Genomic DNA, 20,674 nt, shown 5'->3' on the forward strand with positions numbered 1-20,674 from the left:
CACACACATACCTGCCTGGACCCCTTGCACTAGTGCCTACAGACCTTCCTCGGCTCCCTGGGCATAATTCTGGAGCCTAATGGCCTCACCCCTCTCCCACCATCTATACCCCAGGGATTCCCCACCCACCCGACCTCAGACAGATGTCTAGTCTGGTTCGTCAATGGCCGCGTGCAGCTTGCCTTCCCAGTTCAACGGAGAAAATCCATTGCCTTTTGGCTCAGGGTTGGTAGAGGCTGGTGGAGGGAGATCCAGCACTCCTGAATAAGGGAGGCCCCAAGATTTGTCCCCAGGCTTGTTAAGACCTTACACTGAGGGGGGAAGAGGAAGGCTGAACCCCCAGCCCCAAGCCTAAGGGCAGGTGCAAGCAACAGCGGAAAGAAGGCAGAAGAGTCTCTTCCGGCAGCAGGAAGTGGTAGGAAGTGGTAACTACCTATGGGGAAATGAGGCTTGTTCCTCCCTATGGGGTTGAGCAGAAGGGGAACCTTAGTCAAACTGTGCTCTCCCTGCAAGGAGGGGGCTTGAGGGAGCAATGGCTGAGGTTCTAATCTCTGGTGCTGACTTTCCTTCGCCACCCCCCACCCCGCCCTTCCCCGGGAACTTGACACCCGGCTCTCCAGTCTCCTTGTGCTTATCTCTCAGGGCTGTGACTGGGGATGTGTGGGTTCCATCTGATGTCCTGGGGGTCTAGGGGGAAGCAGGCGACCCAGGGGAGTCCAGGGCCCGGAGCAGCCATAGTGGCACTGCCTACTGGCATTCGGGACTCATGGCCATGCTGTGAAGGGTGGGGTTTGGCAGTGGTGACCCGACAATCTTCTGCGGGGGGCGGGGGGGTGGTGGTGGTGGGACAATGGCAGCGGGAGAGTGCCAGCTTGAGGACCACGTCGAGGCTCTCACAGGGGCCCTGGCGGCTTGGCCGCTGAGCGCGGGGCATAGGCAGCCGGGGTGTGTGCCGAGCGCCCAGCACGAGGGGGCGGCAGGGTCCGGCCGCCGGGGGACCCCGCCGGAAAGCCCTCGCGGGCCAGTGCCAGGCCGTGGCCCGCCCCTCCCCCCGAACCGCGCTGGGGGCGGGGCGGGGCGGGGCCGGCGGGGGTGCGGGCTGCAGAGCCCCAGGTCCCCGCGCCCGGCCCGCTCGCGGCCGCGTGGGAGCAGTGGGGCTCGACGGCGCGGCCGCCCGGAAGCCATGGCCGCGCACGGGAAGCTGCGCCGGGAGCGGGGGCTGCAGGCCGAGTACGAGGCGCAAGTGAAAGGTGAGAGGGCGTTGGGCGCTCCTGGCCCGGGTGCCTGCCGAGCTCCCCCCCCACCCGCCTCCAGGGTCGTGAGGGAGCCGGAAAAGGCCCGCCGCTGGCCCAGGGCCCCGCTGCTCCTCCCCTCCCCTCCCCCACCCCACCCCCAGCGACCTCCGGAGGGGGCTTGAGGGAGCCCGAGCCGACCCCCGACCGCGAGCCCTTTGCCCACTTCTCCGAGCCCCTTCGGTCTCAGCTGTGGACTGTTTTCCCTTGCGTCCTCCCTCCCCTCCTTTGGTTGCTGTGCCCTCCTTGGTTCTCCCTGCACCTACCCCAAGAGCCCGAGTGAGGGAAGGGGGCCCACGGGGGCCCCCCGAAAGTGGCATTCTAGCCAGAGTGAAATCGAGCACCTTTAATTTGCCGAGGAGGTCCAGGTAGGGGAGTGTGAGTGCCTAAGGTGCCTGGAAGCAGTTCCTGTACCCTCTCTTGGACTTGGGGGCCTCTGTCTCTGGGTCACGCTGGCCTGTGGGTATCAGCGGTAGAGCTTCGGCAGGGCCAGCTTGGATGCCTTCTGAGGGTCGACCTCCTTGGGTTCTGAAAAACACTTGTGCAAATCACGTGCAAATTTGCTTTCAGATTCTTTTTTTTTTTTTTAAAGATTTTTTATTTATTTATTTGACAGAGAGAGATCACAAGTAGATGGAGAGGCAGGCAGAGAGAGAGAGAGGGAAGCAGGCTTGCTGCTGAGCAGAGAACCCGATGTGGGACTCGATCCCAGGACCCTGAGATCATGACCTGAGCCGAAGGCAGCGGCTTAACCCACTGAGCCACCCAGGCGCCCTGCTTTCAGATTCTTAGTGGACCTCTTCTGCCTGTCTTACCCAGGGCGGTCCAAGTGCCAGCAGCTGGGACCATAATGTTTCCCCGAGTTTTCAGATGTGTGACCCTATATATCACTCTTAATTGACCCGTTTTACCGGTGAAGGAAACTGAAACTCGGGGAAAAGTGCCTTGCACACAGTCACACGGCAATAAAAACCCTTGGGAGGGAGAGGGAAATGATCCTTGAAGTTCCTTCCCACCCAGAGATGCAGGTTCTTTTTATTTTTTTTTAAGATTTTATTTATTTATTTATTTATTTATTTGACACAGAGAGAGAGAGACAAGAGAGGGAACACAAGCAGGGGGAGTGGGAGAGGGAGAAGCAGGCTCCCCACCAAGCAGGGAGCTGGATGCGGGGCTCGATCCCAGGACCCGGGGATCATGACCTGAGCCAAAGGCAAACCCTTAACCGACTGAGCCGTGCGCTGAGATGCAGGTTCTACCATAATTATACAATGTGAACAATTTACACCAAAAAGTATGCCTTCCCCCCGCACCCCCGTCTGGGAAAGGCGGCCTAATGGCCGAGCCAGGTTGAAGTGACTTTGTGCAGGGTGAGACAGACCTTGCCTTCCACGTTTCTCAGGTGGAGATAATGACCCCATCCTGCTTCCCCCGAATGTCAGGAAGCTGAAGGACTTTGGAAACTGTTCAGTCAGCAAATACAGACCAGTTAACTCACACTGAGACACTGGGAATGTGAGCCAGGCTGTCCTTACAGCCTGTTCCTTGGCTGCTCTAGGTCTCCAGTGCCTTTACCTTCTACTTCCTCCCCCCACAGAACTTGTCACCATACTAAACAAACCCCAGATCGCTGTCTTGACACCCTAAATTCTGAAAGGTCAGCGTAGTCGTGGTTTCGGTGGCCATCTTCTCTTTTGCTTTATTTGTCAGCAGAAGTGAGACCGTAGGCCTCGCTCACAGGAAGTGTTGGTGGGGCCCAGGCCCCAGCTTGGCGATGCAAGTGTGTGTGGACCCCGTCCTTCCTTGGACAGAAGTTTCACATGCGTGTCTTCTGTCCCAGACCCCGGGAATGTGGTGCTGGGCAAGAGAACCTGCCGTTGCCCTTGGGGGGCCCGCAGGTCCTGCGGGGGAGACACACGGCAAACAACCCCTACCACAATCACGTTCGAATATGACGGCAGCCACTGTAAAGGGAAAGCACAGCGGTCCACAAGGGGGGCGGGAGGAGGGCCAGACCTGGTTTGTGGGGAGGTCAGGGAAGGCTTGGCAATGAGCATGTTCGAGCTGAGATCTGAGAGCCGGAAAGTGACAGCCTGGAGGCTGGGGGCCAAGCCCCAGTCACGGATCTTCTCGACACCAGCCACGGTGTGGTGCAGGTCTGGGTTCCCGTCAACACACGGCTGTCCTGCTCAGCTGTGTTCAGTTGCAGCTGGTCTCCGAGGAGGGTGAGGTGAGCTGGGACATCTCACGTGTTTCTTAGGATGAAATGAGATGTGCTTTTAGCCCCAAAATGTTACCCTGATTGGCCGAAGAACATCCAGATGGCCAGCGGCGTACAGCCCCCTCCACCTGGCCCATGGCGCCGAGAGCTGGCCCCTGAGTCCGGCCTCAGATGGTACAAGGAGACTCTGGCTCACCCAGCTCTGCCCTGCTCCCCGCTGGTCTCAGTGTCGGGAAGCACCCCCCACCTCTGGCTTCTTTTTGCCCAGCTTGACCCCACACTGGAAGGAGAGCGCTCCTGTTTAGTAATTCCAGTGATGACGCAACTACTGGGGCGCGGGGGCCCATCACAGGGCCCCTGCTGGGGGAGGGATGGGGCGAGGGGCAGCCACATCTGGGAGAGGGATCCAGGGGCCGAGAATAGGAAGGGGACATTCTCCAGAGGGAGATCAGAGGAGGTGATGAGGACGCTGGGCACGCACCGCCCCTGGGGGCTGTCCCGTGCCCACAGCCCCCCGGAACTCACCGGCAGGACAGAAGTGCCAACGGTCCCATCACTGAGCTGTTCACAGTGGGGTCTTCCAGTGGGCCCTGGGTCCTGCCCCTCCTCACTGCCTCCCAGGCCCACTCCCTGGTCTGAGCCCTCACTATCTTCTGCCTGGACTGGTTTAGGAGGTGCCCACTGGGCCAGGCACTTTCTGTCTGTCACCTGACCTCTGCCTGACCTCCCCACATGGCTTGGGTCCTGTGGCTTCTCTCTCCCTTAGGGCCAGCCCGACGGCCTTCCCTCACCACGGGCTTCTCACGCGTCTCCACTTTTTCCCCTGCCGCCACGCTGGCTCCAACAGCCTTCGCCGTTTTCTTAGACCCAAACACTCTTCCCAAATGGTGGCGCAGCCCCTGTCACTTCCTTCACCTCCGGACCACCGGCTACGAAGAAAACCCCTCCTGCCCCACCTCCAGCTCTGACATCACCTTGCTGTTTGCCTCCCCAGCCCCTTGCTCCTGGACATTCTAGTCTATACCTGCCCACTTGTGATCTGTTGTGTTTTTTTTTAATATTGTTTATTTATTTGGGAGCTAGAGAGAGCTAGAGTGGGGCGAGGAGCAGAGGGCGAGAGACAGGCAGGCTCCCCGCTGAGCACAGATTCCCTGAGATCAGGACCCGAGCTGTTGAAGTCCCACGCTTACCTGACTGAGCCACCCAGATAACCCTGTCCCCTTGTGATCTGTACCCCCATTCCCATCCCAGCATCATGAGGGAAAGCACTTGGTCAACCCTCTTTGCCTCTACATGTCCTTATCTTGAACATGCCTGGCACAGACAGTCTACAGACAGGAGACATCCACTGCTGTCCCTCCCTGGGTGTGTCGGTGGAGATGAGTAAGTGGGCCACCCATCAGCCAGAAGCCCAGTGTTATTAGCAGGGCTCCCTGGTGCCCACCTGGGCACCCTGCAGGGGGGATGCAAAACCATTTGTAGCAGGTTGCTTAAGCCTGTTATGCAGGCGGTTCTTTGCTTTCAGGGGGAAAGCAGTGTTGCCAAATCAAGCCAGCGATAAGGTGTCAAAAGCCAGCAGCGTGAGGGCCCGGGGTGTGGCTCTCTGCTGGGAGGTGTGTCGGAGGGTGCCCTGTGGGTGGGTGATGGCAAGTGGAAACCAGGGGGCAGAAAAACAGGCCAGCTCTCTCAGCCCGTTCATTGTCTGCTCCAGCCAGCTTGCCCTGGCCGTTGGCTCTCCCCGTAGGGCCGCCCTTTCCCCCTGGGGACCAAGGGCAGGGTTCCTGGCCACTAAGGCCACAAGTGCACCGCAGCTTCGGCAGAATGCCACGGCAGCTTTGCCCCTACGCAGACCCGTGTGTCTGGGTGTCTCAGGAGAGGCTACTCCGCCTGCGGTCCTGGGCACCCAGAAGGCAGGAAGTGGCCGGGCAAACAACTCAGGGGCTTTCCAAGCAGCAGGGAGTGATGGGAAGCCCAACTGAAAGGCACCTGGCTGGGGCCAGGGTGAGATGGGGCTGGGCCACTCTGTGTTCCCACCATCCCCAAGGACCCCCGCCCTCCCGGGGCGCCCAGGCTCCCTCTCTCCCCAGAGCAGCCTTCCCGATCTTCAGCTGCGTGGGCCTGGCCGCTTCCCTTTAGCCTTGGCCCAGAGGTCCCTTTCCCTGGGGTCCAGCCTCCTTCTCCCCCTACCCTGGGGTCGTGGGGTGTCGCCCCCCCCCGCCCCACGCCCCGGGGCTGAGCTGTGGTTCCCCCCCCCCCCCCCCCCCCCGGCAGAGATGCGCTGGCAGCTGGGCGAGCAGCTGCGCTGCCTGGAGCTGCAGGGAGAGCTGCGGCGGGAGCTGCTGCAGGAGCTGGCCGAGTTCCTGCGGCGGCGCGCCGAGGTGGAGCTGGAGTACTCCCGGGGCTTGGACAAGCTGGCCGAGCGCTTCTCCGGCCGCGGCGGCCGCCTTGGGGGCAACAGCCGGGAGCACCAGAGCTTCCGGTAGGTCCTCGCGGGGCAGGAGGGACCGCGGCCGAGCCCGAGGCCCCGCGCCCGGTCTGAGCGCCCCTCTGCCCCAGGAAGGAGCCGTCGCTCTTGTCGCCCTTGCACTGCTGGGCTGTGTTGCTGCAGCAGACGCGGCAGCAGAGCCGGGAGAGCGCCACCCTGGGCGAGGTGCTGGCCGGGCCCCTGGCCCAGCGCCTGAGTCACATCGCCGAGGATGTGGGGCGCCTGGTCAAAAAGGTGAGGCCCTTGCCCTGGGCCCGGGAGGTGCGGGTGGCCCCAGGCTCGGTGGGGGGGCGGGCGGTGGCCCGGGGGTGTGTCCGGCAGGGCTCCGAGGACCCTCACACTCGGCCCCTCCACCCTCAGAGCAAGGATCTGGAGCAGCAGCTGCAGGAGGAGCTGCTGGAGGTGGTGTCAGAGCTGCAGACGGTGAGCCCGGGCCCGAGGGAGGCCCGGGTGGGGGGCCTCCAGGCGGGGCTCAAGGAAGAGGGTTGGGGGCCCAGCAGGGTCCTGGCTTTGGGGGACTGCAAGCACAGCCCCTTGTCCCTGTTCCTGGGCACAGGGCGGTGGGGCTAAGTGCCTCCGTGGGATCGGGTAGCTATAGGATCTGAATCCTCCACGGGCTGGGAGGAGGAGGGAGAGGGCTGGCTGTGGCCATGGCCTTCAGCAGGGCAGCCCGGCCCCGTTCCTCTCTGCAGGCCAAGAAGACGTACCAGCTATACCACACGGAGAGCATGAACGCTGAGGTGAAGCTCCGGGAAGCTGAGCGGCAGGAGGAAAAGCGGGCGGGCCGGAGCGCCACCGGCGCCCCCGCCACGGCCACCGACACAGGGCCCCTCCGCAAGAGCTCCCTCAAGAAGGGAGGGCGGCTGGTGGAAAAGGTGGGCCTGGAGGGCCCCTGTCTGTCTTCGAAGGCTCTGGTTCAAGGCTTTGTCCTTGGAATCCCTGGCCTTCACTGGGGCCTGCTGGGAGGTGGTGCACGGAGGGAGAAAGCAGGGCCAGGGAGAGGAGAGTCACAACCGTCTGGTAAGGCTGGGCCTAGGCTGCTCTGCTGGCTTTCAAGGTCTCCCTAAGCGGACTGGTAGATGCGGTGGGGGGTGGGGGGACCGGAGAACCATCTTCCCGGTGCTCCCGCTTCTGCCCCACCCAGCTGGAGGGAAGAGAGATTTGGTTTTGTCGAGGAGGGAAGCCTTTGCCCCACCCACCCCTGCCTCACCTAGTGCTGCCAGGTCTCAGAGAGACGAGAAGACACAGAGGATGGGTGACTGGGGAGTGTGCACGGAGAGTTTGAGGTGGTCCCTAAGAGGCTGGGGAGGTGCCGAGCCCAGAGGAGCGGAGGCAGAATGGGGGTCGCTGGCCCAAGATGGGAGGGTTTCTGTGTGGCAGGGTGGGGCAGAGAGGGGCAAGGGAAGACATTGAGATTTCTGGGCCGTGTATCTTGGGGGGCCTGGGGGACATCCCGGTGCAGATGTCCGCATGGGGGGGTTGGAGGTGGAGATTCCGCAGAAGGACTGAGGCAGTGCCCGGCCGGCTGGCCGAGTCGGTGACCCTGCTGTATTTGTGTGGTCTTGAGCAGCGTCAGGCCAAGTTCTTGGAGCACAAACTCAAGTGCACCAAGGCGCGCAACGAGTACCTGCTCAGCCTGGCCAGTGTCAACGCCGCTGTCAGCAACTACTACTTACATGACGTCGTGGACCTTATGGATGTGAGTACTGTGGGAGTGGCAGTAGGGGGCAGGGGGGGCGGGAACCCAAGCCCGGGGGGACCCGCCCAAGCCGCGTGCTTGCCTCCTCCCCAGTGCTGCGACACAGGCTTCCACGTAGCCCTGGCGCAGCTGCTCCGGAGTTATGTGGCAGCAGAGAGCCGCGCCCAAGTCTCCCACATGCAGGGCCTGGGCAGCCTGGAAGAGGCCGTGGAGGCCCTAGACCCTTCAGGGGACAAGGCCAAGGTGCTGGAGGTGCATGCGGTCGCCTTCTGTCCCCCACAGCGTTTTGACTACCACCCCCACGAGGGAGATGAGGTGAGGGTCACCGGCCCCCAGGCAGGGACGTGTAGGGCTTTGTGTTCTCTGGTCTTCACTGTAAAGCGTTTGAGGCAAACAAACCCCACTTTGCTAAGGAGTCGGAGCTGCCGGACGTGGCTTATTTCTCAGCCCCTCGTTCAATGGCCACGAGGCAAACGCGCTCTCTGGAAGTTTTGCCGCGTGCGTTTGAAGCCTCAGCCAACGAACGCACGCCTCCCCACCACGGCACACACAGCAAAAATATCTCCGGCTGAACACCAGGTAGTCCGTGGGCATCTAGCTGTCCGTGTAGTCTTTGCCCAAATGCTCTGCATGTTTTAGACACTTCATAATGCCAAGCTGAAGGCGAATAAACCACACAAGCAGTGGAATGTCCCTGAGCTGTTGTTTTCCCTGGTTTGTCCAAATGGGCATTGCGAATGACAGGGATTACACGGAGCTTTTAGCTTTTTTTTTTTTTTTTTTTTCAATTCTATTTACTTATTTGACAGAGAGATCACAAGCAGGCAGAGAGGCAGGTGGAGAGAGAGGGAAGCAGGCTCCCCACTGACCAGAGAGCCCGATGCGGGCTCGATTCCAGGACCTTGGGACCATGACCTGAGCTGAAGGCAGAGGCTTCACCCACTGAGCCACCCAGGCACGCGAGCTTTTGGCTTTTTAATCTGTATTCTGATCCGAGTCGTAGTTGAAAAAGTCAAATGTTGCTCAAGGCTTACAATGGGCCGTGGCAGTTCTCTGACTCACCCTTTCTGTTTCTGATTCCACTCCCCAGGAACAGCCACTTCCCGCTCATCTTCTAGCTGCAGTTTCTGGTGCTTGCCTCAAGGTGTTCGCATTGAACTTCCTTCCACAGCTGACAGGCCTCCCACACCGCCCTACCACCGGGTCCTCTCCCTCCTCCCCCTCCTCTCCCAGGCAGTCTGGGACTTCACTTGTCTGAAAATGCCCATATTCTAGCCTTGAAATTGGTTGCTAGTTTAGCTGGATATAGAATCTTGAGTTGACAATCATTTTCTCTTCGACTGTGAAAGGCATCGCTGGACTTCCCACCGATGACGCAGTCTGATCCTTAAGGATCCTTTTTCCCCTCACAGGACTGGACCACCAGTGGGCACTGTGGGTTTAGAGTACTGTGGCCTTATGTTTGGGGCTTATATTTTCCTTTGATCATTCCCCCCCCCCCAATTTTCTTTTCTCTCACTTTCAGGAATTCCTGTAATTGGATGTTGGACCTTGTGGGTTGATTCTCTAATTTTCTTATCTGTTCTCTTTCCTCTTCTCCCACCTCTGTTTCTTTTAGTTCTGCTGTCTTAGAGATTTCTTCAACTATCTCTTTCAATCCATTATTGAAAATTTTTTTTAATTTACTTTCGTAGTTTTTGTTTCGAAGAGTTCTATTCTGTTTTCCAAATTCCTATTTAAAATAACCCCTTCTCCTTGTTTTGTGGACATCATATTTTCTGAAATCATTCTGAAATGTTCATGTTTGTTTTCTTGATGTTTTTCTCGGCTCTCTGCATTTTCTCTTGTTTTCTTGCAGTTAAAAAAAGAAAAGAGCTCACTTTCACCTTTCTCTTTCATTTTAGAGCTTCCCTCAAATGGCTGGCAATTCTCGGTCATGAAGTCATATTTTTTAATAAGATTTTATTTACTTGACAGAGAGAGACACAGAGAGAGAAGGAACATAAGCAGGGGGAGCGGGAGAGGGGGAAGCAGGCTTCCTGCCAAGCAGGGAGCCCGATGTGGGCCTCGATCCCAGGACCCTGGGATCATGACCTAAGCCAAAAGCAGATGCTTAACAACTGAGCCACCCAGGCGTCCCTCATGAGGTCATATTTAAGAGGAGGGGCTGACAGGTAGATTAGATGAGATAGCGAATGTGCATGAGCAGAGCTCGTCAACGGGGTGGGGGGGCTTTCCGTCAGGGACTCAGACCATTGCTTTGAGGGAGACACCCATGGTGGGGATCTTGGGGTGTCCTGGTAAGAGGGTGCTAGGAAGGACTAATGGGATTTGGGGGAGGGACTTGGTTCTGGCTCTGGCCCAGATACTGTCAGGAAGCTGGGGCGACTCTGATTGGATGTCTTCGGGAATCTTATCCAGAAGGCAGGAGGTGGGGGGGGTGGGGGGGTGAAGGGAGGCTAAAGCCGCAGACATTGTTATTAGCCTGAACAGAGGGAGGTTTGCGTATTTCTGTGGCTCGGACAAAATTCTTGTTTTTGTCTCTACTCGGATGTGATTATAAGGTGTTCTTGTTTTTGTCATCAGCCCTCGTGGTCACAGAGTGACCTTGTCTGATGCTGATGCTCTGTGACACTCCTTATGTTCAGTAGGGTAACAGCATGTCCCATCTGGGCGGCGCCAGATGGCAGCGGCCGCTTCTTTCTCATCGGTAGGAAGTGTTATCCCCTTCTTTAGCTGTGAATAGTGTCCCTAAGTCCAGAATCCCTCTGATTTATCCTTTCCAGAGGCCAAATCTCTAGTTTTCTGCTAACTGTATGGGTCTGGGGGGAGGGTCTTCTAATGTTAGTGTCTCCTAGAGCTTGGAGAGACTTTTCTTTCTTTCTTTTTTTTTACAATTCTGGTCAAACATACATGAGATTTACCATTTCATATAAGGATTTTTTTTTTAATTTTGTAGCCAGTGTGGGGCTTGAATTCAGACCCTGAGACCAAGAGTTGCACGCTCTACTGACTGAGCCAGCCGGATGCCCCCATTTTAACCATTTTTAAGTGTGATGTTCAGTGACGTTAAGCACATGTTACATCTTCCCAAACTGAAACTATGTCCGCGGGAGACACTTGCTCCCCCTCCCCACAGCCCCCCAGCACCCCCTGTCCTACTTTCTGTCTCTCTGAATCTAGCTCACTGTCGTGAGTGGACTCATACTCTATTTGTCTCTTGTAATTTGCTAGTGGTGCTCCGCCTAGTGTCCTCGAGGCTCCTGGATGTCGCAGCCTGTGACAGGCTCTTCTTCCGTTCTAAGGCTGAAAATCATGGCCTTGTATGGACAGAGTGCATTTGCTTCTCCATTCATCCCTTGGTGGACACTTGGGCTGCTTCCTGCTTTTGGCTGCTGTGAACGCAAGTGTGCAAATCTTTCACTTCTATGGCATCTCCACTGCCGGCCTTGCTGCACCCCAACCCCCGGCATCCCCGTGACCTAGGCCTTCCTGCGCCCCTTTCCAGTGGGGCTTACAGAGGACAGAGAGCAGGGCATGTTCAGCAAACTCTTAGCTCTCCATTTGAACTTGATGTCAGTGTCAGCGTTCTCAAAGTGGTTAATGTTCGAAGGAGAGGCATTCCTCTTCCTCACTTCTTAAAGCCGGTCTCTCCCCACCCTCCACTCTGCCCACAGGGCAAGCGGCTCGAAGGCTCACATTTTGCTACAGGGAACCTATTTCTGCCTGATCAGAATGAGGCGTTTATCTCGCTAGGCTCTCCCTCTTCTGTCTCACACCCCAGCCCTCTTGACCACATTTTTAAAAAATGATCAGCTGCTTTATTGAGGTGTGAATCACATACCATATAATCTGCCCATTTAAAGCATACAATTCCACGGGTTTTAGAATCTTCGCCGAGTTACGCAACCATCACCACTCTCTCATTGCCAAACACGTTCACCCCCAAAAAGAACCCTGGACCCCGGAAGCAGTCACTCCCCACCCCCTCCCCCATCCCCCCACACCCCCTCATCTGATAGGCATTGGGCTCGCTTCTGTCTTGGGGCCTTTAGGAGTAGCACTGCTGTGAGTGTCTGTACACTGGTGTGCGCGGGCGTGGAGGAGCCTGTTCCTCTTGGGGAGAACCGGGTATGTTACATGTCAAGAACCAGGGGTCCTGGACAGCAGCTGCTGCGGCAGCGGAAACGCGCATGCTGTCCTCAGGCCCAGAGTTCTTGGTGCCCACTGCCCAGCCCACCGCCACGCCTGAGCTTCGTGGCCCCAAGCTCAGCCCTCAGTGCCCCACACACTGCCCCGCACAGGTGGCTGAGATCCGGCTGGAGATGGAGCTGCGGGACGAGATTCTGCCCAGAGCCCAGAATATCCAGAGCCGCCTGGACCGACAGACCATAGAGACGGAGGAGGTAGGAATACCTCGGCTCGGGGTGGGGACCGGGACCTGGAGACACGGAGCCAAGTGGCCATCGCCTCCCCTCCCCCTTCCTTCTGACTTGGACTTCTGTCCCTCACTTGTGCCCCAGGTGAGCAAGACTCTGAAGGCCACACTGCAGGTCCTGCTGGAGGCGGCGGCGGCAGAAGACGGGGACGCGCTCGACTCCCTCCAAGCCAGCCCCTCCACAGAGTCCCTCAAGTCCACCAGCTCGGATGCGGGTGCGCGGCAGGCCGGCCGCAGGCGGGGCCAGCAGCAGGAGACTGAGACCTTCTACATCACGGTGGGGAGGGGCAGCTGGGGGGCGGGCGGGAGCGGGGAGCAGGGAGGGCCCAGAGCTGGGATTCCAACTTCGGACTCTTCTTTGGGCTCCCCAGAAACTGCAGGAGTACCTGAGCGGGCGAAGTGTCCTCGCCAAGCTACAGGCCAAGCATGAGAAGCTGCAGGAGGCCATTCAGCGAGGTGGGCCCCCCTTCTGGCCCTGGGCTGCTCCCTCCCAGCCCCCCGGGCCCAGAGTGGCTCCCGCCCTCAGCTCTCCTGCCTCGGGCCCCCACGCAGCCCACGTTCCTCTCTGCCAGCCTTTCTTTCGGACCTGCAAAGCGCACCACTGTTTTCTACCCCCAGGTGAAAAGGACGAGCAGGACGTGTCTTGGTGAGTTCCCGCTGCGTGCGGCCCGTGTGTTCTCAGGGGTGGCTTCTACAGGGACAAGCTGCCATGTCCCCACGTACCCTCTCCTTGGGGCTCAGCTCTGCTGTTCATCGTTCTGTGGCCCAGTGGGTTCTAGACTGACTCGTGGGCTCCAGGGCCCTGCTTGGCTGGGCTCCAGGAGGGGTGGGGGGCATCTTGTTCTCCGTAGCCCTCCCCTCAGAGCCAGCTGCCGTCCGCTACAGGGCCCAGTACACACAGAGAAAACAGCAGAAGAGCCGCCGCCCCCGCCCCAGCTCCCAGTATAACCAGAAGCTCTTCGGGGGAGACATGGAGAAGTTTATCCAGGTACTGGCTCCGGCTCACGCTCCAGCCACGTGCAGGCCCTGCCCTGCCTTTTGGCTTCCCTCCGGCCCATGACCCCAGTGGCCTCCATTGTTGACTAGTGGTCGACCGACCCCTCCTGCACGGGCCTCTGTCAGGCCTGACCCGACTGCAAGGAACGTCCTTCACTTAGCACCAGGCGTGTACTGAGGGGCACCTGTGGGGCCCAGTGGGTGAAGCGCTGCCTTCGGCTCGGGTCACGGTCTCGGGGTCCTAGGATCAGGGCCCACATCGGGCTCGCTGCTCGGCAGGGAGTCTGCTTCCCCCTCTCCCGGCCTCCCGCTCGCGCGTGCGCACTCTCCCCCTCTCTCTCTTTCACAAATAAGTAAATAAAACACTTAAAAACAAATTAATAAAAACAACAACCCAGGCCTCCACAGAAAGCCTCAGGCAGGAGCGCGTGAGGAGGAAGCCCAGGAGGGAGGAGGAAGGAGCTCGTGAGGAGGAAGCTCTGGCTGGCGCGCCCCTGGGTGTCCTAGGCGGCGAAGTGAGGGAAGGGAGAAGGGTCTGAAAAGAAGAAACAGCGGGAGCGTTTTTGCGATGTGCTCACGCGCTGCGGGTGGTTCATTTAAGAGTTTGGCAATGTCTGTGGACTCGAGGTTGGTTGGGGGTGAGTCTCACAAACCACGTGGCAGGCCGCATTGCCAATAACCATCGTGGCTTGTTTAGAGAAGATACAAGGGAGCCAGTGACAAGGAGGGACCGTGAAGTGAGCCCCCTCTCTGTCCCCAGAGCTCAGGCCAGCCGGTGCCCCTGGTGGTGGAGAGCTGTGTCCGCTTCATCAACCTGAATGGTAAGCAAGACCCGGGCCTCCCTGCTGCCCGCCCAGCACCCGACCCCCCAGGCGCTGGGGAGGGGACCCAGCGGGCACCCACCGGCTCTCCTCCTCCCCCAGGGCTGCAGCACGAGGGCATCTTCCGGGTGTCAGGTGCCCAGCCCCGGGTCTCAGAGATCCGTGACGCTTTCGAGAGAGGTAGGGGACCGGCTGGACGGGGTAGGGGCGGGCAGAGGGGCGACAGCCGGAGCTGGTGCGATCGGCCTCCTATGCCCTGCGTCACCCCTAGGGGAGGACCCACTGGTGGAAGGCTGCACACCCCACGACCTGGACGCAGTGGCAGGGGTCTTGAAGCTCTACTTCCGGAGCCTGGACCCCCCACTCTTCCCTCCGGACCTGTTCGGAGAGCTGCTGGCCTCAGCAGGTGAGGCCCGGGCGTGAGGCGTCCTGGCGGTGGAGGGGGGCACTGCCCTGTGGCCAGGGCCTCACTCCCGCGCTTCTCTCCCCCGGGGGCGGCCTGGGCCACAGAGCTGGAGGCTGTGGCTGAGCGGGTGGAGCACGTGGGCCGCCTCCTGACCCAGCTGCCTGCGCCAGCGCTGGTCGTTCTGCGCTACCTCTTCACCTTCCTCAACCAGTGAGTGTGCTCTGGGGGACCAGGAGGACTGTGGGGGGCACGGGGCACAGCAGCCGGCGGGGTGCTCACTGCCTGTGACCCACGTGTGCCCCCAGCCTGGCGCAGTACAGCGACGAGAACATGATGGACCCCTACAACCTGGCCGTGTGCTTCGGGCCGACGCTGCTGCCCGTGCCCGCCGGGCAGGACCCAGTAGCCTTGCAGGGTCGCGTGAACCAGCTGGTGCAGACCCTCATCGTGCAGCCATCGCGGGTTTTCCCGCCCGTGGCCGTGCTGCCGGGCCCGACCTATGAGAAGTGCATGGCCCCGCCCTCCTCCAGCTGTCTGGGGTATGCTCTCTGTGTGCGGGGCCTGGGGGGGCCGTGCAGCAGAGGGGAGCCTCCTCATCCACGCAGATGCCTCACTCTGACCTCAGGGATGCCCAGCTGGAGGGCTTGGCTGGGGAGAACGAGCCGGAGCTGGAAGCCGGGACCACGGCCCAGGAGGATGGTGAGGAGCGGGGAGGAGGAGGTGCCGATTCCTGACCGCCCTGGGTGTGCCCTTCGCCTCCCAGCTTCAACCCCCTTTTCTCCGCAGACCTGGAGGGGGTCGTGGAGGCCGTGGCCTGTTTTGCCTACACGGGCCGCACAGCCCAGGAGCTAAGCTTTCAGCGCGGGGACGTGCTGCGGCTGCACGAGCGGGCCTCGGGCGACTGGTGGCGGGGCGAGTGTGCGGGCGCCCGGGGACTCATCCCACACAAGTACATCACGATGCCCGGGAGGTGAGTGAGTCCCAGCTTCCCTAGGCTTGGGGCAGCCCAGACCACTTTGGGCCAGCCCTGAGAGCCCGCCGGCCCCCAGAGCCTGCCCCAGGAATGAGCACTTTTTGCGGGTGGTCTCTCTGACCCTAGTGCAGAGAAGCACACGGTGGCCCAGGGGCCGCAGGCTGCAGGGGAGCTGGTGAGCAGTCCAGAGGTCCTCCTGGCCATGGAGTTCGTCCATCGGTGAGCGAGGGAAGGATGGTTCCTCGGGAAGACTCATTTTGGTGGCCCTACTCACCCACCTCAGCCTGAGCACTGCCACTGGGTAGCCAACCCTGTGCCAGGCAAAGGTGTGGGGTGGAGTCAGAAGGGGCTGGGGTCTGGCTTAGGCCACGTGGAGAGGGTCTCGGCTGGGGGACAGTTGTCCATGAGGGACACCAAAGGACAGAATGGACCCGCTGGGCCAGCCTCGCTGTTCCTCCTCCCTTGGCCATGCCCTGTCTGTACCCTGCAGGCCAGAGCCATGCACCCCGCCCGAGGCCCCACTGGGCACCTCCGGGGGGCCCTCTGGGCATAGACGGCACTGTTTGGTCCCTACCTCCCCGGAGCGATATGTGGAGGTAGACAAGGTGAGAGCCAAGAGTGGGTGTGTGGCAGATAGTGGGGGTGGGGGGGTACCTCTCCTGGGGGGGTCTTTACCTCCCCCTTAGGAACCAAACTCTTTCTTCCCGAGGTTCAAGTCTGCCCTTCCTGGCCTCAGACCAGCTGGCGGGGCCCAGCCCGGGGAGGGACAGGCCAGCAGGGGTGTGAGCCCAGAGGGAAGGATGATCCCCAAAGCAGAGTGGAGGGGGACCTGGGGTCTCATTCGGTTCTTGAGCAGGAAATGGCAAGCGGGAGTCCCAGGCAGGCATGGCATCTGGAGCCAGGGTAGGTGACCAGTAGTGGCCTAGCAGGCACTTGGTGGCTAAGGAGGACAGAAGGGACAGATTGAGGAGATGGACAGATGGAGCGGATAGCTGGCGAGGGAGAGAATGGGAGTCTAGGGAGACCCAGCTCCCTGCTTTCATGGGCCTAGCACGTGTGCTTCCGGGCTCCCAGTGAGCAGAAGCCCTCGGGATAGCGGGGACTGGAGGAAAGAGCCCAAGAGCATGAGGCGCGCTGGCTGTGGCCCAGTGGCCCGGCCTAGGAGTCAGGGGACCAGGGGCTGACCTAGGCCACACGGACTCTCATGCCAGGGAAGCAGGAGTCTGGTGGTAGGTGGGGGAGGGGAGGGGGAGGGGAGGCAGGCGGCAGGCAGGGCCGGGTGGGTTGCAGGGGGACACTCACCTGAGAGGCTCCAGCACGCTGGTGGTCCCTGGGGCCAAGGTGTGGCTGTGATCCCAGCCATGGTGAGAGTAGGTATGAGAAGAGGGGGGGATGTATTGCTGTCCCCAGAGGAGGCTGTGACAGTAACACCAAGAGTGACAGGAGGGAAACCGGACAGGGAAGGAGGGGCAGCAGCTTTGGGGCCAACGGAGAGGAGGGGTGTGGTGACAGGAAGGTGGCCAAGGGCTTTGTTTTCGGAATGAGAAAGAGTTCGAGTGGACACTTGGGCGGCAGAGGGAAGAAGGCCCCCCACTCCTGGCTCAGGGGGGCGAGCCCCTGACCGGGGATGGGAGAAAGAGCTGGCTAGTTGGGGGAGGCTCTCACCAGATGCCCTCCCTCTCTCTTCTCCCCTTTAGGCCGTGGCCCAGACCATGGACTCCGTGTTTAAGGAGCTCTTGGGAAAGACCTCCGCCCGCCAAGGGCTTGGGCCGGCATCCACCTGCTCCCCTGGCCCCGGGCCCTGCAGCCTGAAGCCTCCAGCCTGTGGCCGCCTCGGCAGGAACAAAGGCCTCTCCCGGGGCTCCGGGGTCCTGGCATCACCCTCGGCATCCCGTCCCCAGAGCCCGGACTCGCCCCTTAAGCACTGAGGTGCTGCCACCTTCTCCCCGGCCCCGTGCAGCCGGCGCTGGGGCTCCTGCCCTTGGCCCTCCGGCCCTTCGCAGAGGAGGGTCCATCTGCCCAGAGGCGGCCCCGCCTGCTCCAGCCCCGGCCTGGGCCCCTCGGGAGGCCAAGAAGGGAGGAGGCTGGGGCGGGCCCCTCCGTGGCTGTTCCGTGAGGGCTTGTCCGCGAGCTGGGTGGTGGGCGCCGGGGCCTGCGTCTGCCTCGCTGAGAGTGCGGTGCCGGTGGGAGCTGGCAGGCGGCGGCTGCCGTTCATAAAGGCCTGTGCGCTGACTCCCCACGCGAGCCGGTTCTCTGTCTCGGCGCCCGCCGGGGTGGGAGCTGGGCGGCCAGCAGCAGGCGGCGGGCGCTCAGCAAAGGCAGCAGCTTGGGCAGCTGCAGCAGCTTCCACCAGGGGTCTCTCAGCACAGACTTGTCCAGGCCAGGGCATGGCATCGTGGGGTGACCCGCACACCAGGTCCGGTGTCTGGTGGAGGGAGTCTTTCTACGCTGCCTCACAGCCAACGTTACTCTGATCCAAGGAGAGTCACCGGTTCGAAAAGAGCTGGAACATTTATTGGGGAGCAAGTGAGAGGGGAGGGCTGAGGGGAGCTAGAGAGGCTGGGAAGAGGGGAGCGGTGGGGGGAGAGGAAAGTCCTCCGGCCCCGCCCCCTTTCCTTCCTGGGGGTGGGGGGGCCCTGGGACCTCCATCTCAGGGGCGGTCCCCTGCTGGGGTGGAACCCCGCTGCTGCCCCACACCTGGCATTCCCAGGGCCAGCTCCAGGTGGGCAGCGGGGTTTCACAGAGCCTCTAGAAGGAAGGCGCCCCCTGACTTCTCAGGAGGAAGTGTCCTTGGCCAGGAAGGAGCTGGCAGTGGCGCAGGACTCCTCCTGGGGCCCTGGGCTGGGTGGGGCCCTACTCCGGGCCCCGCAGAGCAGGCTCCGCAGCTCCGAGGAGACGCTGCTGCTGAAGAAGGCGTAGATCCAGGGGTTGGTGCAGCTGTTCAGGCTGGCCAACAACATCAGCAGCACGAAGGGGGCCTCTGTGGGGGGTAGGAGAGTCCAGGCTGGGACTGAGGGTGCCCGAGCGGAGGTGTGGTGACCCCGCCTGCTCACTGGGAAGAGCCATCCGCGTGAGCCAGCGGGTGCTTCTGAGCCCAAGGCCCGCCGTGTCCGTGGGGGCCCGGGTGCCTCTGTGGCCAGGCCTGAGCCATCCCCCACAGTCCTAGCTGTGGCCACACCCACCTTCCACGGGCGCCTGCGGGTCCCACGCTGCCCACAGCTGCACGAGGAAGAAAGGCGCCCAGCACAGCACGTACACGATCACAATCACCAGCGTCATCCGCACAGTCTTGGCCATGGCTGCTGACACCCGGGCCCCCTCGCTGGGACTGCCTGTCCGGTGCCCTCCCTGGCAAGCCCCGGCCCTCTCTGCTGGCCCCAGCAGCAGGCTCGCATGGATCTCCCGGAAGATGAGCACCTGGCAGGCAGCAATGCCCAGGGCCGGGGCCACGAACACCATCAGAGCGATCCAGGTGACATAGGCTCGGAGGCCCCAGGGCTCCACAAAGTGGGCCCAGCAGTCATGGACCCCACTGCCGTTACCCACGTCACGCTGGGCAAAGATGAAAAGCTGGGGCAGGCTGAGAATGAGCGAGAAGGCCCAGGCCACCAGCACCGGCCGGTTCCAGTGAGTCCCACCTCCATGGCGGTAGGCCAACATGGGGCGGCAGATGGCACGGTGGCGGTCCAGCGTCATGGCCAGGATCATGTAGGACGAGGCATACATGCCCACCATCTGCAGGTACTTGACGGCCCGGCACAGGGCGTCTGGCCCACGGAAGCGGTCCGTGGCATCCCATACCAGCTGGGGCAGTACTTGGAACAGAGCCACGGTCAGGTCGGCCAGGCACAAGTGGCCGATGAAGACATGCATGGGTGCCCAGCGACCCCGCCGGCCCCGGCGTGCTAGGACCCCCAGCACCAAGCCGTTGCTCAGGGCCACAGCCACGAAGACCGTGGAGAGCAGGGCAAGCTCCGCCTGGGCGAGCAGCAGGTTCCGCGTGTCCAGCAGCCCCTCGCTGCTGTTGCCAGGTGGAACAGGGTCAGAGAGGGTCCAGGGCACAGCTGGGCAAGGGGTGGAGGAAGAGGGCCGAATTAGGGGGTGTGCTGCACGGGGAGCCCTGGGCCCAAGGACATTCCAGCTGGTCAGGCAGAGTCAGGGGCTCGAGCGGCCATCAGCCTGGGCCTTCTGCTTCCCTCCAGCCTCCCACTTCCAGACTCCCAGCAGATTCCATTCCCACCTCATGTGGTAGGGAGGGAGAGGCAGCCCCAGCCCCCAGGGAGCCTAGAGAGGAGGGGGGAGGGGGTCCCAGAAAGAGGGGCTTCTCTGCTTCATCCAACCCCACTCAGCCTGCCTGGCTCATGCAGATGGAGGGGTGGGTGGGCGGATGGGTGGGGGCCCAGGGGCAGGAACCTTACCAGAGGCGGTGGACGCCATGGGCATGATGGGGCCAGGGCAGGTGTCTCTATCGCCTGGAGGAAACATGGTATTGAGCTCAGCCTCCCATCAGAGGGGTCAGCTGCGTTCTGTGTCTAGACAGGGGCCCCGAGAAGGGTCAGGTGACGGGGTACCTGTGTACGTGTGTGCACGTGTTCCAGCAGTGGGGACGTGGGGCTACAGCCCTAGTCAGATCCAGGTTGGTGACGTCTGGCCACACTGAGTCAGCCACAGACTCCCGGGCCCACTGTGCTCCCCCCCGTACCAAGCCGGCTAAGACAGATGGACGAACGCATCCCAGGACCCACCTCCCAGGACCCACCCGGGCAGCCCGCGGGATCTGAGGCAGCCAGACAGACACCCCTTCCCCCCACACACCCTGAGGGAGTCCGGGAGAGGCGGCCATGGGAGGGCAGGGGCTGGAGGGGAGAGGCCAGCTTGTCCCTGGGACCCCTCGAAGCCCCTTACCTGGCTGGGTTCTCTGGGCTCCGGGCAGCTGGGCAGTGGCCGGCGAGAAGGTGGCCCAGGAGCTCAGATCTGCTCTCCATCTCCTGCCCCGCCCCAGCCCGGCCTCTGGGAGTGACCTGCCCAGGAGGGGACTTCCTCTCCCTCCCCTCCCCCACGTGCCTCTCCTGGCCTCCTGCCTGTGGCACGGGGAAGTAGGCTCCTGGCCTCCTGTGCTGCCCTTCCTGTCCCGGCCCTCCCAGGTCTGTCCACGGGACTCCTTTCCCCCCACTCCTGAGGACCTGAGCCCTCCTAGGTGGGTCCCCAGCTTGGTCTGGGTGTGACCATCAAGCGGGCTCTACCCCTCCCCCCCGACCCGGGCCCACGCCTGCGCCCACAGGGCCCACCTCCCTCGGAAGATCAGGTCCAGCAGGACTCTGGGAGATCAGTTAGCTCAGCGGC

The 20,674-nt window shown here is 61.5% G+C and overlaps 2 protein-coding genes across 7 annotated transcripts; one reads left to right on the plus strand and one right to left on the minus strand.

Moving 5' to 3' along the window:
* Positions 1-860: 860 nt before the first annotated feature.
* On the plus strand, positions 861-17,568 carry ARHGAP4 (Rho GTPase activating protein 4). 4 transcript variants are annotated; one of them, XM_047714793.1, is made up of 23 exons: positions 862-1,250; positions 5,785-5,992; positions 6,070-6,232; positions 6,359-6,421; positions 6,691-6,873; positions 7,569-7,697; positions 7,791-8,012; positions 12,002-12,103; positions 12,221-12,412; positions 12,507-12,591; positions 12,754-12,781; positions 13,021-13,123; positions 13,892-13,952; positions 14,055-14,132; positions 14,224-14,358; positions 14,463-14,568; positions 14,664-14,897; positions 14,984-15,057; positions 15,145-15,328; positions 15,458-15,550; positions 15,822-15,936; positions 17,029-17,286; positions 17,331-17,568. In XM_047714793.1, the coding sequence occupies exons 1-22, from the start codon at positions 1,184-1,186 to the stop codon at positions 17,257-17,259; spliced, it is 2,856 nt and encodes a 951-aa protein (XP_047570749.1). In that variant the 5' UTR covers positions 862-1,183; the 3' UTR covers positions 17,260-17,286; positions 17,331-17,568. The 4 variants fall into 4 exon arrangements, with proteins under 4 accessions (XP_047570751.1, XP_047570750.1, XP_047570749.1 ...); XM_047714792.1 differs by having other exon boundaries at positions 17,029-17,568; XM_047714795.1 differs by lacking the exon at positions 15,822-15,936 and having other exon boundaries at positions 861-1,250; positions 17,029-17,568.
* A 264-nt stretch (positions 17,569-17,832) lies between these two features.
* On the minus strand, positions 17,833-20,454 carry AVPR2 (arginine vasopressin receptor 2). 3 transcript variants are annotated; one of them, XM_047714849.1, is made up of 5 exons: positions 20,237-20,454; positions 19,903-20,041; positions 19,750-19,803; positions 18,514-19,395; positions 17,833-18,311 (listed from the first exon to the last, which is right to left on the minus strand). In XM_047714849.1, exons 3-5 carry the CDS (start codon positions 19,772-19,774, stop codon positions 18,106-18,108), a joined length of 1,113 nt encoding a protein of 370 aa, XP_047570805.1. In that variant the 5' UTR covers positions 19,775-19,803; positions 19,903-20,041; positions 20,237-20,454; the 3' UTR covers positions 17,833-18,105. The 3 variants fall into 3 exon arrangements, with proteins under 3 accessions (XP_047570805.1, XP_047570806.1, XP_047570804.1); XM_047714850.1 differs by having other exon boundaries at positions 19,903-20,015; positions 20,237-20,254; XM_047714848.1 differs by lacking the exon at positions 19,903-20,041.
* Between the last annotated feature and the right edge of the window lie 220 nt (positions 20,455-20,674).

The sequence above is a fragment of the Lutra lutra genome, chromosome X (assembly GCF_902655055.1).
Source record: "Lutra lutra chromosome X, mLutLut1.2, whole genome shotgun sequence".
NCBI classification, from domain to species: domain Eukaryota; kingdom Metazoa; phylum Chordata; class Mammalia; order Carnivora; family Mustelidae; genus Lutra; species Lutra lutra.